Here is a 16503-nt window from a genome sequence, read left to right as displayed (position 1 = left end):
GCATATCACTATCAGGCTCATGCGACGATAAAAAAAAAAAATTCGTGTTTGCATCTCCCCTGGAGATGAAAAAAAACAATGAAGCGGTGACCAGCCACATAAATCAACACGCCCAGAACCTCGCCAAATTACTAGTTGGGTGCTCCTTTTCCCAGAATTCCCCGGGACTTTCGAAGAAAAGGTACATAGCTCGAAGCGCGAGTGAAAGTTGCAATATCCTCTCCACTGTCTTCCTCACCTTTACCCATCTGCTTTCGAAAACATACACAAGTTGCTTTCTAAATCCATATCACACACACACACACAAACACACACACACACGCTGAGAGAGAGAGAGAGAGAGAGAGAGAGAGAGAGAGAGAGAGAGAATATTTACTAGACCAAGACAGTAACAGACCCGGGAGAAAGCCAATCCTCACCCGTTCCACTTTTTCTTTCTTTTCTTTCTTCCCGAACCGAAGAGGCGAACGAGAGTAAAAGTGAAAGGGAAAGTTCTTACCTTTTACAGAAAGAGAGGGGATGGGGAGGAGGACGTCAGAGGGAGAGAGAGAGAGAGAAAGAGAGAGGGAGCGAGCGAAAGAGCGACCCATTATACTTTCGGACCACCTCGCGGAACAGGAAACTGAGTGAAAGCATTTTCACAGCATGACTGTAGTTATATCAATAATACTTTTCCCTTACCTGGATGATTATGATTCTACTTCCAAAACGAATGTTGTTGCATTTCTTAAAAGAACATTTAACAATGTAAATAGGTGACGTTCGGACCTTCTAATGAAATTAAAAGTTCACTTTGATTTGATAGTACTAATATCTCGCATACTTACGGTGATTGCATTTCGAAAATAGGAACCGATGGTTAGTTCATTACACTGTTTTTAAAGCGTCTTTTTTCGCAATGCATTAAAATTAACTTTAATTCTACGTAATATTATCAATAAACGCTTCGCAACTTACCAAAAACTTTTTAAAAATTAACAAAGACTAGACCTGGCGGAATCAGACAACAATAGCCGAGCCTAAAACGCAAGTGTAGTTGCAGAAGAATCACTAAATAAAAGTGAAAGTGAAATTCAATCCAAAAGAACAGGGGCAGACCCACCAGCTCAGAGTTCTCCCCCAAGGTTCTCCCTTTCCCAATGAGCCGAATAAAGCTTTTCTATTGTGAACAAGCTCATCACAATTTAATTGGACCTTTTCCTAGCCAACTGAAAATCCCCCAAAATTAACATATATTCTACTACATAGTAAATTCCGACTGTATAATTAATTAGATCCTCAGCATATGAGACAGGATTTCAATATTAATTCTTCAATCATTTGCATATAGCGATAGCAAAATTCATTTAGATTTGTTCGTCTTTACTCCCGACCTTGGAAACATTCGAAAATAAATCGTGAAGCTGCAACACAAACAAGAATAACAAATAAATAAAGTAATTATTCATAAGGAACGAAAAATACCACACAAAAGTAGAAAGCATCTGAATAGTTTATGTTTCTCATCTCTTAAGACATTCACGATCATCACTTACAGTCTCTCTCTCTCTCTCTCTCATCCACGTCTACCCACATGTTCCCACCATCTGAACCTGGATCCAGTCATTCTTGCCTGGTCCTTCCGTAGACTTCTTTCCAGTAGTCTGGAAAGCTGGAAAGTTGTGAAAGTTGTTATCACTAAGTTTGGAGTTTCTGGAGTCTTGTTTTTTCCTTACGAGTGCATTTCCTCCCCAGTTCTAAGAACTGACACAGAGAGCAAAACGCAATCCCCGACCAGATAATCAATTGCAGATCAACAGACGTAGCCATGTTGTTTATCCTTATCTACAACTGTAAATAAGTCTATGTACATCTATACACAAAAAATCCGCTCAGGTTATGGGTCCAGTTTACAAAAACGGCATCAGAAATAACAATTGCAAGGAATGCATATATGTAAATGTATGAATATGTACATGCGCACGCGTACGTGCAGGAAAAAAATAACTAAAAGATTAAAAAGAAGATATTAAACTAAAAGTAAACTAAAGTATTGCATAAGTAACCGAACTAAAGCCACTACAATGAAGAACAAGAGGACCAAACAAATCCATCTATACTACAGGTTAGAAACAAAATTGGGTTGGGTGGGGAGGGGGAGGGGGTTGGGGGAAAACAGGGATAGAAGAAAGGAAGGGGGAGGGGAAGGGAGGGAGTGGATAGGGCCAACCCCAAAGAGGCAACATTTCGGACGGCTGTTTTACCTTGTAGAAGCTGGTCTAGTGGGGGAGGTGGATTCGGCCATCATCCTGAAATCCCCACAAAAACATCAATGGTCACAAATCAAAAAGGGGTAACTAATTAAAACTACTCAAATGGAATTTTCGGCGTAAGCATATAACTGAAAATACAACAGGTGACAGTGACTACATAGCCATAATAATAACTAAAATCTACAAATAATACTGTAAAACAAATACACTCAAGTTCAAAAAAGGCAATAAAATAGAGAGAGAGAGAGAGAGAGAGAGAGAGAGAGAGAGAGAGAGAGAGAGAGAGAGAGAGAGAGAGAGAGCTAGGCAAACATAAATTAATTAAAATATCAATAGTACACAATTTGCTCCATTCTAAGAATCATAGCGTAGCCACAATCTTTATATAATTAGGTTTTTGTTAAGAAAATCTATAAGAACGCACAGGATACTACAGGATTGTGGACACAACTTTACTGAGAGAGAGAGGAGAGAGAGAGGAGAGAGAGAGAGAGAGAGAGAGAGAGAGAGAGAGAGAATCGTCCAGCCACACTCAGATAACGGGCGAACAAAGAATAATTGTGCAATTTTCATTTCACAGGTAGAACAGGTGTTCCAGGTACTTGCAGCCCAGAAATCCTCAAGAACCACAGGTATGATGGTGCACCTGTCACCCCAAAATGATTTCCGCTCGGTGGCTTACAAGTGCTTCTCATCCTCCTTCCCCAAAACGCGCTGCTAAACCCCCTACCTCCCCTACCCTCAAAAAAATTATAAATAAATAAATGAAAATAAATAAAAAAAAGAGTTAACCCTCTCCTCTTAATCTGATTGACAATCTTGATTTAGAAACGAAAAATTGACTATCGTTACCTCAATAGATTTGGTAGTTTCTTCCCCTCCTCCTCCCCCAACCCCTGTCTCGAACGCATTTCTATGTAGTATTGATCGAAGTCCAATGTCTCAATCTGTTATCTACAGCCGGTCTCATTTGGACACTAGTATCGTTCTGCATTTATTTTAGTTATTTTTACATTTCGCACAAATCTTAAAACATCTGCTCCCTCGACTTACAACGAAACGAACGGAAAAAATCATAAACATCATCTCAATGACCATTTGATTCAATTCTTGTCCCAAAATAAAAACTAACTGATCGAAAGATCACTTATATACTCCTATGAGTGTAATGCTAGCTAATGAATATTTGCTCCCATACGACTGAAACCCCACTTGTCTTTTCCCCAATTACCCGTCGGTAACAGGTGACCCAAATGCTAGACAAGTGTTTTTAGAGGAGAAAACGCCCACCATATTTTACAGATATTCTGGTTTTAGCCATTGTATCACCTGAGAATGGGATTCGAAATACAGATTTTTTTTTTTTTTTTTTGCACCAGCCAAATATCTATAACAAAATCGGAATGACCATACAGACATTTTGTAATATATATGTATATATATAAGCCACCATCAGACCCTCTTTCTACACAAACGTCAAGGTCGAACGGAGAGGCAAGTGAGAGAAGTAGCGAGTCACAATGCCTTGAATTAAAAGATTATGTTACCAGGAAGTGAGAAAGCGCAATCGTGTCCCCCAAAAGTACTTCTCCTCCCCCCATTCTCCCCCGCCCCCCCTCCTCCTCCTCCTCCTCCCACCAACATTGCCTCTACAAGTGTGTGTACCCTTGAAATACCCGGCGAGGTTTGGCACTAGGTTGACTGACCCATGACCCTGGAGTGTCTCCCTACTAGAGGAATGCTCTGGGGCGTCTAGCCACGCAAGAGGCTCAGGAAGTAACTAGTGTCCGATAATGGCTTCTCAAAACAATTCTGAGAGAGAGAGAGAGAGAGAGAGAGAGAGAGAGAGAGAGAGAGAGAGAGAGAGAGAGAGAGAGAGAGACCCTGTACTTTAGTTATCTGTAATACATTTTACAATTTAAAAAACTTATTCATTACACAGGAACAAAAAACAACTGTAATCTCACAAGATTCGTTTGACAAATAAAGACTTATTGTTTCTCTCCGGTGTGGAAAAAAAATAAAAATGTATTTTCGTGCTTGACATTTTTCTCCTACTGTAAGATAGTTGAGTTGAATATAGAATTTAGACCAAAAGCCAAGCACTGGGACCTGAGGTCATTCAGCGCTGAAATGGAAATTGACAGTAAAAGGTTTGAAAGGTGTAATAGGACGGAAACCTCAGAGTTACACTATGAATCAAGCATTAGGAGAGGGTGGAAAGTAAGATGAAGAAGGGTGGAAAGTAAGATGAAGAAAGTATATGAAAGGAGGTACAGTAAAAGGAACGAAAGTGGTTGCAGCTAGGGGCCGAAGGCACGCTACAAAGAACCTTAAGTAATGCCTACAGTGCACTGCATGGGGTCCACTGATAGCACTACCCCCCCTACGGGATCTAACGTAAAATACAACAGAAAAAAAAAAAAAAGAGATGAATTTAACCTTCACATTACATCACAACCAATGAAAACTGACAGAAGCTGTTCATGAAGCCTGAAAACTACGTGAAAAGAACATATCATTTGATCGTGAAAGAAGCCTCTGAAATGAAGGACACGAGTGAAGGACGCGTTATGAAGTCTGAGGAAAGAGGACGGGATTGCATATCAATGAAGGAGACCTTCAAAAGCGATCGTCGTATTATTTAAAATCTCGCAGGATGAAAATAAATGCAGCCTCGCGGTCTTTGGATGACATTTCCAAATATGTAACCTTCTGAGAGAGAGAGGAGAGAGAGAGAGAGAGGAGAGAGAGAGAGAGAGAGAGCGCAAATTAGAATGCATTATCAACAGGTAACGCGCAGCAGCAAAACCACAAAGATAGACCATGAAAGGGAAGCAATGGTTGGGGGGGTCAGGGTGTGTGGAGAGGTATAGCAGGAAGGGGGTAGGGGAGGGACGGGAGGGGGTCCTAGGGTCAGTAAACACCACCGGAAGCACCTCACTTCCTGATAGAGGACGACGACGACGACGATGATGATGATGATGACTATAATGGTAACTGACGACGGCGATTGTGCGTTACCCTTCGTCGCCACAATGGGACAGTGGGAACCACACACACACACACACAAACACCAGGGGTTCCGCAAGGCTGGTGTCCCTCACTGATACCTCTAAACCACCAGAGAGGAAAAATATGAATAACTATGAGGATCGCCCGCGGCCGAATCACGATCCATACATTTCCCAAATTTTTCTCTCCAAAAAGAGTGTACGCACTTCCGTGTCGCGAGCATTCCATTCATGACGCAAAAACATCTGGAAGGGTTTCAAGTACTGCTGGAGGTATGAGGGCGTATTCAGTTGCGACGAGAAAAGACGATTTACTTAGGATTTATCCTAATCTCGTAAAAGAGGGACTTGAAACGTAATTTTTGTCACATCACTTCTATACAGCGAGTATATTATACCTTCCTCCTCCCCCCCCCCTCTTTATCTCTCTCTCATGCCGCCGCCCCCATCTCTCTCTCTCTCTCTCACACACACACACATATAGTATATATCTAATATATATATATATATATATATATATAATATATATATATATATATATATATATATATATATATATATATATATATGAAGTAATCAACACAAATAACATTTGGCACAGAAATAAATTTGACTCAAAACTGAAAGACTTGGGTTCGATCCCGATTTGAGTCAGAAATGCACACACATACATATATATATGTGTGTGTGTACGTATGTATAAAATGCGTGTGTGTGTATCTGGGTGGCAAAACACCCATGTTATTTTCCATTTCTCACTTTTTATCTCCATTTTTATTCATATCACGCATATTCTCCAAAGATAGCATACATCCTCAGGATCTTAGTAATTCCCTGATCCTCTTTGTTCAACTCCCAGATATAATCTCCGCAAATAGATCTTCAAGACTCGGCCATTCCTTGACTCTCGCCCGAGGGGAATAAGGATGTATATACCACCTACCATTACCAGTACCAAAAGTATGGCAATTCCTCCATACTCCCCTACTCCCCCTCTCTAAAACCTTCCCTTAAATAACGCTGAAAACTAACTTCAGTTCTCTGTCCCTCACCATATTTCCCATTCGTCAATTTGTATCGACTAAAGACAATATAGTTAATTTCTAGTAGAGCAACAGTTTCATTCTTATCAACGTTTCATTTTAAGGTAAATCTTAATCTCGTTCCAAGCTAAACCTGTTAAGAACATAAGTTCATAATGGCTAAATCTTCTGAGAAAAAAGCGAGATTCAACAGAAAAGAGTAAGTCCAGGTGAGAGTACGAGTTCAAACCCAGTGGGTGTTCCACAGTTGCCATGCTCTTTTCAAACTGTGAAGTCCTAAATCAGTTTAATGGAAAAAGTCATGGGAAAATCGCCACACATTGTACTAGTCAGAGATCAGAATTCCTAGGACTTGACATCTGACATCTCTCTATATATATCATATATATATTAGTATATAGAATACATATGAGTATGTTCACGTGCGCCCGAGCACGAACGTGTATGTGAACAGAGCACTGATCAACCGCAGGTATCCAGGGCAGGTTGATCGTGGACAATAATTTGTCCGGTAACCTTGAGCACACAGTCTTACAGAGATACAGCAGAACCCGGATGTTCCGTCCATCAGTCATGAGGAGGAAACAAAAGACAAACGCAAATCCTTCGCCTGCGACAGAGATCCTTCCTTTCGTGACATCAACCAGCGAGAGAGAGAGAGAGAGAGAGAGAGAGAGATATGCTGCTCTTTATCTCGAGCACAGAAGCATCTCACAAAACTTGGTACGTCAAACGGGCTGAAAGGAAGGCAGTTGGTCGCTCTAAGCGAATACCACTACCAACACAGCCTTGCCGAGAGAGAGAGAGAGAGAGAGAGAGAGAGAGAGAGAGAGAGAGAGAGAGAGAGAGAAATGCCAGTGTGCCCCGGGGCAGGCACACCTTGTCATGCATTAGCTAACCCTTAATGCGCAGTTGACCAGGGTAGATATGCCCCATTTTTTCTCTCTTGCTCTCCTTTGCGGTCGACTTTGGATGAATGAATGATGACAAAGAACTAGGGGAGGGGGAGGAGGGGGTGGGCATTTCTATGCGATCACTCCCTCCTAAGATCACTTGACCCCACCAAAGGCGAAAGGACTAAACTCCTGTATCTTGACTGAGGTGTCGCTGTTTTCAGTTTAGATGGTAATTGGCAACTAGGACGGTAAGTATCCTTGAGAACCCATTCCGACTTCCTTCTCTCTCTCTCTCTCTCTCTCTCTCTCTCTCTCTCTCCTCTTAGTTCTACAAGGACGACACTCCTTGTAACATTACCATAATTCTCCCTGTTTCTCTTGAACCATACGTATACAACCGAGTTGCAACATGCATAACGTGCGCACTCTGAGAACTGAGTAAACCGATACACCAGAAAGACAGCAAGATACTCCTCTGAAAACCCTATTATTTAATACGACTGAGAGAGAGAGAGAGAGAGAGAGAGAGAGAGAGAGAGAGAGAGAGAGAGTTCTTTGCTACAGAGAGCAACTAAATTCAGTAACACCATGACTACAACAGACAACAAAAACAGCACAGTCACCATCACAGTTTACGAAAGGCCTATCTGGAGATAACCGTTTTCTATGGACAGTCTTATGCAACATCTTTCTCCTTGCTTGCGTTGGCAGTTGTTGCCACTGTGAAAAGACACTTACAGGAGTATGGTTTCATCTCTCTTTGCGATTTACAAATAAACTTCGGCTACAGTCTTTTCGTATTTATAAAATGAGCACAGAGACTTCCGACAGCGCGACCGTTCCACTACCGACGACGCTAACGCACTAAACATCTTGCTCTGCACATTCCAAGACGCTAGTACTAGTTCTCCCCCATTCTTCCTGCAGCATCAATCCACATTCTTTCATAAAACCATCCCGATTCGCCTTAAAGCTATATAACATTATTCTCATTCTTCCAAGTATCTTTGCTTTCATGACATTCCTTTAAGACCTGGTACTAAGAGTTCTTTTCGTGGCATTCTTCTAAAAAAAAAAGTTTATATTAAAATTGTTGCTATAAACATTAACATCATCAGTCTTTAGTGCAATTCGGTACACACTATATCATTACGAACATCATTTTTGATTCAATGGCAGCAGAAGCTAAACAGAGAGAGAGAGAGAGAGAGAGAGAGAGAGAGAGAGAGAGAGAGAGAGAGAGAGAGAGAACCTTCTCGTTCGCTACAAAATTGTTTGCTATGCACACAACTAATAAAGTTTGTATATACATATATACGTCCACACACACACACACACACACACACACACACACACACATATATATATATATATATATATATATATATATATATATATATATATATATATGTGTGTGTGTGTGTGTGTGTGTGTGTGTGTGTGGTGTATTTGTGCACCGTGTGCGTGTGTACAAATCACGTAATATATAAATATATATAAGAAAAAATATATATATATATATATATATCTATATATATATAATTATATATATATGTGATTATAGTATATATAATATATATACAGTTTGTTGACGCATCAAATATAATTTTTCAGTGTTTTTGTAATGAAACAGGGAAACGTAAACTTTAGTATTTCCTTCAATACTTATTTTGGTTTCTGTGATTTATGCGTATTTCACAGACGCATAAAAAATGTCAAAATGACATGCACAAAATCTGACACATTTAAGGATAAAACCTAGATCATCATCAAGAAAGAGCCCGTGCTGGCATGATTAATTTTTTTTTTTTTTCAACAAAATAACACATCAATGAACTTTCATATTACACAAACTCACAGCTTGATTTTAAAAAGTAAAAGAAAAAAAAAAACATTATTGCTTCAGCAACACGTTGCTCACTAATATGACACATGACAAAAGGTTTTTCTTCACAAGCTACATGATACAACCATCACTTACCTATTGTAGTAAAACAACGGAAAGTCGACGCTTTGAACCATGATAATGTATCCTCAGCACTATCAAAAACACTATACAGGCCACAATCAGCTTTACTTTTATTTACTTTTCTCCTAGACACAAATTGGTAGAGACAATTCCACTGTCATTTATCATCTAACTGTCATTATTAATTCTCAATTACGTCTATTTGTTCTGCACTGATTAATGTCACGTCTCGTTACTCCAAATTCCATCGAACGAATTTATCTTAATTTTCCAACATCTCTGTTTCCAGCGAGGACGACTTTTTTTTGACCGACGAACGAAGCAGCTGATGACAACAAATTACGAGTACCTCCCGAAATATGTTAGATATGTTTCATTTCATTTCCACAACACAAAAAGAAGTTTCGTGAATCGTCGTGTTTCAGTTTCAATCATCCATCTGACAGGGATGATAATGATCGAGTGGTTTAGTTTCAGTTAAAACACCCCGGGTCGTCGAGTTTATCGCTTTGTCTTGAACGGGCGAGATTTGATTTTGGTGGAGGACTGTAGTCACTAGTCGTTTAACAAATGTGAGATGTAGTAGTAATAGTAGTATCTCTCGGAACCATTCACTATCACACAACACAACACACCACCACACAGTTGCACTGCCACCCACAGATCCACTACAACTGTAACATCCAACTCACACCTCCCATCCACACTGTGCCAGCGAAAGTCCTCCTCAGCAGCGCGGCGGCCTTGGCTTACCTTTCCCACCCAGAACTTTTACTTTCTCTTCGTTATTTGACGATTTAGGGCATGCACAAGCATTCTACGGGCATTCAATCACACCGTGGCACAAACTTACCTTAAAAAACTACTGTACAAAAGCAGAAAATTGGTTAAAGATAAAGCTTCTGTGTTTACAACGCCATGTCTGCTATCGTATAAAACACAACATTCGCCAGCCAATCGCCAACCACGGTGGGCGGACCTTCTGCGAGCCATGCCAGGTTTCGCCAGACAGTCGGAAGAAATACCATTCATTTCTTTTATTTGTCTCTCGCAACAAAATAGATCAGCCTGCAAAAGGTCTTCATTAAATTTAAGCTCATGTATGGGACGGATTAGGCGTCAATACATGCTTTCAAACTCTCGCAAAATAACCGAACATTCACAGAGATACGGCCGATTCACGCCATGCAATCGTTTGAATGAAGTTTTTATCACGATTTCGACAACTGAATTCTCATCATACACGTCGTCAATGAAACAATTACGACTAAAATTATGAATACGATAAAATATATGTAGGTATATATACAAACTTAGTTATTCTGGCATGTACCTGCTGACATTAATACCTAAATAAGATAAGTTACTAGAGAAATAAACACGTATTTATTTTAAGAGTGTGGCCATATCAAAATGTGGCACAGAGAGAGAGAGAGAGAGAGAGAGAGAGAGAGAGAGAGAGAGAGAGAGAGGCTTCTGAAAGCTTAGCATGTGTTGGGAATGGTAGCAGCAGTAGCAGCTGTTTGCAACCTGGTGAGCTCCAAAGAGTGCGAGTCCGTTGTTACCTCATAATATCGATCGGGCTTTCCTGCGTATGTTGGATAGAGATTCCTCTCCCCTACCCCCCTCCCTCTTCATCCATCCATCCACCCCTACCTATAATAGCTAGAGACCCCCCTCCCCTCTGCAACCCCTGCTCCCTAAGCCTCCAAATTCCCCACCTCACCCTGACCGTCTGGTGATGTTCAATGCGGACATTTATTACAATGAGGCTCTGGCACAATGAAGGTGAGTGAATGACTTTAGGATAAAAAAAAGGGACAACATAAACAATAAACATTAATGTTGAATGTATAGCGCAAGCCTCCGCCAAGGTCACTTCGTGCTGAATAAACGCTCCTGTACTAATAAATTGTATATATTTAGTATACATGGGAAATAATCTACCGTGCTGGATAAGGTGGCCTCAGTTGCTAAATGTGAAATGGTTTCCGTGACACATCGTCAAATCTTCTCGACAGGGCATAATATAAGGGGCATATAACTTCCAAATGATAAACGTTACATCAAAAAGGTATCAAATGAAGTAAAATTACCATAAAACTACAAAAATGACTTCGAACATCCTATTTTGTTAAAAGATTATCTAATTTTTGATTCCTGACACTTTCATGAAAAGACTATTCTTATAAAAGCTTAGTTCGTTTAATGCCAAAAACCAGGGGTTTAGGACATCTGCTAAATTGAAGTTTCGAATGGAAAAACCTTCAACAATTGTAGTTAACGTGGGTCTCCTTTACATTGAGTGTTACTGATGCTGATGCTTGAGTTTAGGAAAGGCTGAAGGCTGCAACCTCTTTTATTCCTTTTACTGTACCTCCCTTCATATTCTCTTTTTTCCATCTGATTTCCACCCCTTCCTAGCAAATGTTTCATAATGCAACTACGAGGTTTTCCTCCTGCTACGCCTTTTAAACCTTCTTACTGATGGCATTCCTCAGAATACAGGTGGTTGGTGCTGAGGAAGCATAGTGTAACAAAAAAATATCGTTGCGACTGATTAAACGTTTTTATGACGAACGTGAATCAAGTTTGTAACAATAATATCGACGCGAGAGTGACTGGACTAGGGTTAAAAGTGGGCGTGAGACATGAGTGCTTCACGTCCATATCTCTGTGGTTCTTTAATATTTTAATGAATGGATTAATTAGAGAAGTTTGTGAAAGAGCGGGTGATGACAGGCCAAATGCTATATACAGGACGCGATATCCAATAAGTTAAATACATGATCTCCCTTCCTTCCAAGATTAAAATGACCGGTTGCCATGGTTACCGCTCAACTATCATCCCTACAACAGAACCTCTTCAGCTAGAGCGTGACGCAACCTACTATATGGCAACGTAGACCGTGGATACGATCTTCTTCCAAGTGTTCGAAAATAAACTTAGCTTTGAATACTTTTGCAGCATCTGATTTGGGAGGAACCGTAGCAAATTCGCCCATGGGAATCCTTCTCGCACAAATAAAACAAATGAAATCCTACCATACTCCTTCTTTGGTAAACTAAGAAATGTTGTGTTTATATAAGCGTCAGAGTGGCTTCCACCACCTTTACCTTGATGAGCTGAATAAATTATTACTCTCAATCACTGATTCAGTCCTTAATGTCATCTCACACGCCCCAGTTAATCACTTAATCTGTCTATCACCGCCGGGCCACAGCAGCACCTCACTCGCAATCCGATTGACTCTTAAGAGGTGTATTTCCATTCTTCAACCCCAGTTCCAGCGAAGATGCAATGCATTACTTACCTTAATGTTATTTTCCTTGCATTTTAATACATTTTTATCTATTTGTTAATTTATTAATATATATTTATTTCTTTTAATAAGTGAGATCTCTTTCTGTATTTCCCTTTTCTCTTCGTTGAAATTCAAGTTAATGGCCCCTGTTGGCTTGTTCCAAAAGAAAAGGCTTGATATTTTGAATAATAATAATAATAATAATAATAATAATAATAATAATAATAATAATAATAATAATAATAATAATAATAATAACTGTCAGTTCCACAAGCGCTCCCAACACTATGCTAATCCTTTCCATAAATGAGTTATTAACCTCTGCCTATCATCTGCCCTCCACATCTAAGAAATCTTTAAAATACTCACTCCACCGACTAAGAAATTGCATTCGTTTCAGACATCATCGCTGCACCGACATCTTTTATTCTGAGAGACATTTGTTCACGAACCCTTCTCTCTGTATTATATTCCCTATGGAACAACTTCTTCATAACTTCTTCATCTCTCTCTCTCTCTCTCTCTCTCTCTCTCTCTCTCTCTCTCTCTCTCTCTCATCACGTTTTCCAGACCTATGAGAACACAAGTGGCCGTACCGCTAAATCAGCTTGGTTACCTAACATCTGGAATATTTTGGGATAAATTTCATGGTGGATACCTGGAAATTCTAAATAGGTTAAAAAAAAAAAAAAAAAACAAAAAAAAAAAAAAAAAAAAAAAAAAAAAAAAAAAACTTTTCCTCTCCGCCGACTTCAAACCCATGCTATGAAAAATGGATTCCAACGCTTCATATACGAGTGGACGTGTGAATGTGATGTAAAAATACACAAGGAACTGCGTCCTGCGCATTCAATCACGAGATCTGTATTTAAAGTGTGTGCGTATGCATGTGTGCGTACGCGTGAAAAGCTTTTTCTCAGAGATAATTCTTCCTTGTATGAAAAGTCTCTCTCTTTCTCTCTCTCTCTCATCTCTCTCTCTCTCATCTCGTCTCTCTCTCGTCTCACTCTCTCACTCTCTATATATATATATATATATATATATATATATATATAAAGCAAGACATACTTCTATATATTCTGATAAGTCTTGTCTTGCTGTATTATGCAATATTAGACTTAATGATCTATGGGCAAAAAAGAAAAAAATCAAAGATATATCTTGAAATATACATGTGAAACGGACCTCTCTCTCTCTCTCTCTCTCTCTCTCTCTCTCTCTCTCTCTCTCTGTACGAATATATGCATCCTAAACCTATCTATCTATCTACGTCTGTCTTTGATTGAAGGGCGAAGAAGAAGAAGAAGAAGAAGAAGAATCAGCATCACTTGGAGGAACAACAGGGCAAAAAAGTCACCTCTAACCGGCGTCAAACTCTCTCCTTAAAAAAAAAGAAAGAAAAAAATCCTACCCTTCCCCGTGGAAGGCAACCGGGGGAATTCCCCTTCTCCCATAAATCCTACCCATTTCCGAGAAGGTAGCCCAAATAGTCCATCGCTTGCAAAAGCACTACCACCTCTTGTGTTGGGTGTTGGGGATGAGGTAACGTAATTACCGCGGGAAGATCTGGGAAGATTGGTAATGCACCGGGTTGGAGTGGAGGGAACTCCAGTCATTCCCAGAAAAAAACAAGAAAACAACAAATAAATGGGTGTTAAGTCCCATCACAAGAGTTCACCCGAGGCATGACATTTTTCGTACAGAATTGTCCGTTGATTTTTTAAGTCGAACAGAAGTTCGGTGCAGAAGAACAAAACGAAAATGGATGACTTAGGGATGAAAGTTTTTCGTTTTATCTTTCGTCGTCCTGAAATAGTACTGGAAATTAACGATTAACTTGACAGGAACAACATTCAAATGGCGTTAACTTGTAAATCAATGTCTCACATAATCATGACGAACAGAGTAAACAGAGAATAAATCAACTGATAGAAGATATAAATCATTCGATAGAGAGACGTAACAACAGTGACGATGACGCACAAAATAACCCAAAATTATATGAGAAGTTCCTCGTCTATCTTCTGTATCCTCTGTACGAATAATACTGGATATAATTCATTGTAATGTAGAGAGAGAGAGAGAGAGAGAGGAGAGAGAAGAGAGAGAGAGAGAGAGAGATTGAAGTATCACACTAATTCAAAATGTATCCTCTGTACGAATAATACTGGTTATATTTAATTTTAGTGTATATATATATATATGTATATATGTATATATATGATATATATATACATATATATATATATATATATATATATAGTATATATATATATATATATATATATTTATAATATATATATATAAGTATAACACTAATACATTCTTCAATAATTCTGGATCTGTTGGGTTCATGCTTATCACGGATGTTCTAAACCTGTACAATACAACTCTCACATAGACATTCGATATGACCGGACATCTATGTAAGTACAGATAATTTTACAAACAATTTTCTGACAGCATTAGTTGACTTATTCTTCAGTTGCTACAAAAAATAGAAAGAGAAAAAAATGCTAGGGAAGTAACTATCTAAGCAGAGTGGTATTCCTAATTAGCAAGTGCAACAGCATGCTACGAGATCTACAGACCAATAGTCTTAGTTTTGCAGGGGTTCACTCTGATGCTTCAGTGGCTATCCAGTCGAGTCTGGGACTAAGCCCTTCCCTAAATTAGGTGTAAGTGCAAGATGCAGGTGACTGATGCAGCGTGAGTGGTGGTTTCGATGTGCTGTTTTGGAAGTTGTTTGTACATCGGAGACTTTGGTTTAACAGTTTAATTATTAATATTGGAGAAACCACTGTTTTCTGTTATACTATATACATACACACACAAATATATATATATATATATATATATATATATATATATATATATCACAATTCCCTATTCACACATGACCTTAACTTTTCATGGGAAAGAAATGTCCATCTAAAATGTACGTGAGCCCACGCTATGGTGTACAGAGAGAGAGAGAGAGAGAGAGAGAGAGAGAGAGAGAGAGAGAGAAAGCGGAAATCTCGCAGCGCAAGCTATGCCCATAAAAAATACCTGGTGTATCACTTGACACTTTGGAACTGTGTGGTCTGCTCTCGTCCCGTCTTTGCGCAATGCTGTAGTAGGCGTCTCATGCTGTAGTTATTTTCAAAATATAATCTAAGAGTTTTTTTCTGAATGACTGACGTTATGCGGTTCCGTAAGATTCAGGGGAAGAATATGTGAATGAAAAAGTACGGACCGCGATTTAAAATCCTCGCTTTCATGATATGTCGAACATACGTTGCATTAGAAACAGCACAATGGATTTCTATAGTCTCTCTCTCTCTCTCTCTCTCTCTCTCTCTCTCTCTCTCTCTCTCTCTCTCTCTCCGGGTATTACGGGATGTATATAAATATCTCTCTCTCTCTTATACTCTCACTCTGTGGATTATGGGACATTCACGAATGTCTCTCTCTCTCTCTCTCTCTCTCTCTCTCTCTCTCTCTCTCTCTCTCTCGGGATTATGAGATTTATATAAATAACCCCCCACCCCGCCTCTCTCTCTCCCTATGGATTATGGGACTTATATAAATACACCTTTCTCTCTCTCTCTCTCTCTCTCTCTCTCATTAGAATACTGTGAATGAACAGTAAAACCTGCTCCTAGAGACAAATGAGCACACAATGTCTCTTCGGATGGACTAAAATGTCTTTGAGACATCCTAATCCTTGTAACTCTCTCTCTCTCTCCCCCTAGGAATTAAAAGTTAAATATCAATATCAATAACTGGAATGACATAGAGTGGGAGAAACAAAGGTTAACCACACATAAATAAAAAAAAATGATCGAGTTAAACTCCAAGTAAGAAACATCCCAGCAAAAGAGACAAATAATTTGAAAGACGGCAATGAACAAAAATTTTGAGAAGCGTCTCTTCATTACTAACGTCGCGATAAGTACATCCTCAGAGAATCACCTCACCAGTGCATCTGATAACTACGCCAGTCCCTTACGACGCTCCTCATTGGCTGTTGATAAGCCAA

At 39.4% G+C, this 16503-nt stretch overlaps 1 protein-coding gene across 9 annotated transcripts in view; it reads right to left on the bottom strand.

Moving 5' to 3' along the window:
- LOC135215468 (protein bric-a-brac 1-like) overlaps nucleotides 1–10156 on the bottom strand; it is a 44674-nt gene extending 34518 nt beyond the window's left edge. For 2 of the 9 annotated variants that reach the window (XM_064250202.1, XM_064250207.1), the window contains exons 1-2: nucleotides 9187–9978; nucleotides 2244–2288 (exon numbers count right to left, since the gene is read on the bottom strand). In XM_064250202.1, coding sequence (XP_064106272.1) covers nucleotides 2244–2288; nucleotides 9187–9227 — 86 coding nt within the window. In that variant the 5' untranslated portion in view covers nucleotides 9228–9978. Of the gene's footprint in view, nucleotides 1–2243; nucleotides 2289–7943; nucleotides 8043–9186; nucleotides 9983–10027 lie in introns of those variants that run through there. The other 7 variants (XM_064250198.1, XM_064250196.1, XM_064250197.1 and 4 more) reach the window with 7 other exon arrangements.
- Between the last annotated feature and the right edge of the window lie 6347 nt (nucleotides 10157–16503).

The sequence above is a fragment of the Macrobrachium nipponense genome, chromosome 5 (genome assembly GCF_015104395.2).
Source record: "Macrobrachium nipponense isolate FS-2020 chromosome 5, ASM1510439v2, whole genome shotgun sequence".
NCBI lineage: Eukaryota > Metazoa > Arthropoda > Malacostraca > Decapoda > Palaemonidae > Macrobrachium > Macrobrachium nipponense.
Note: the sequence above shows the minus strand (reverse complement) of the source record. Positions and strands in the feature narration are given on the sequence as shown.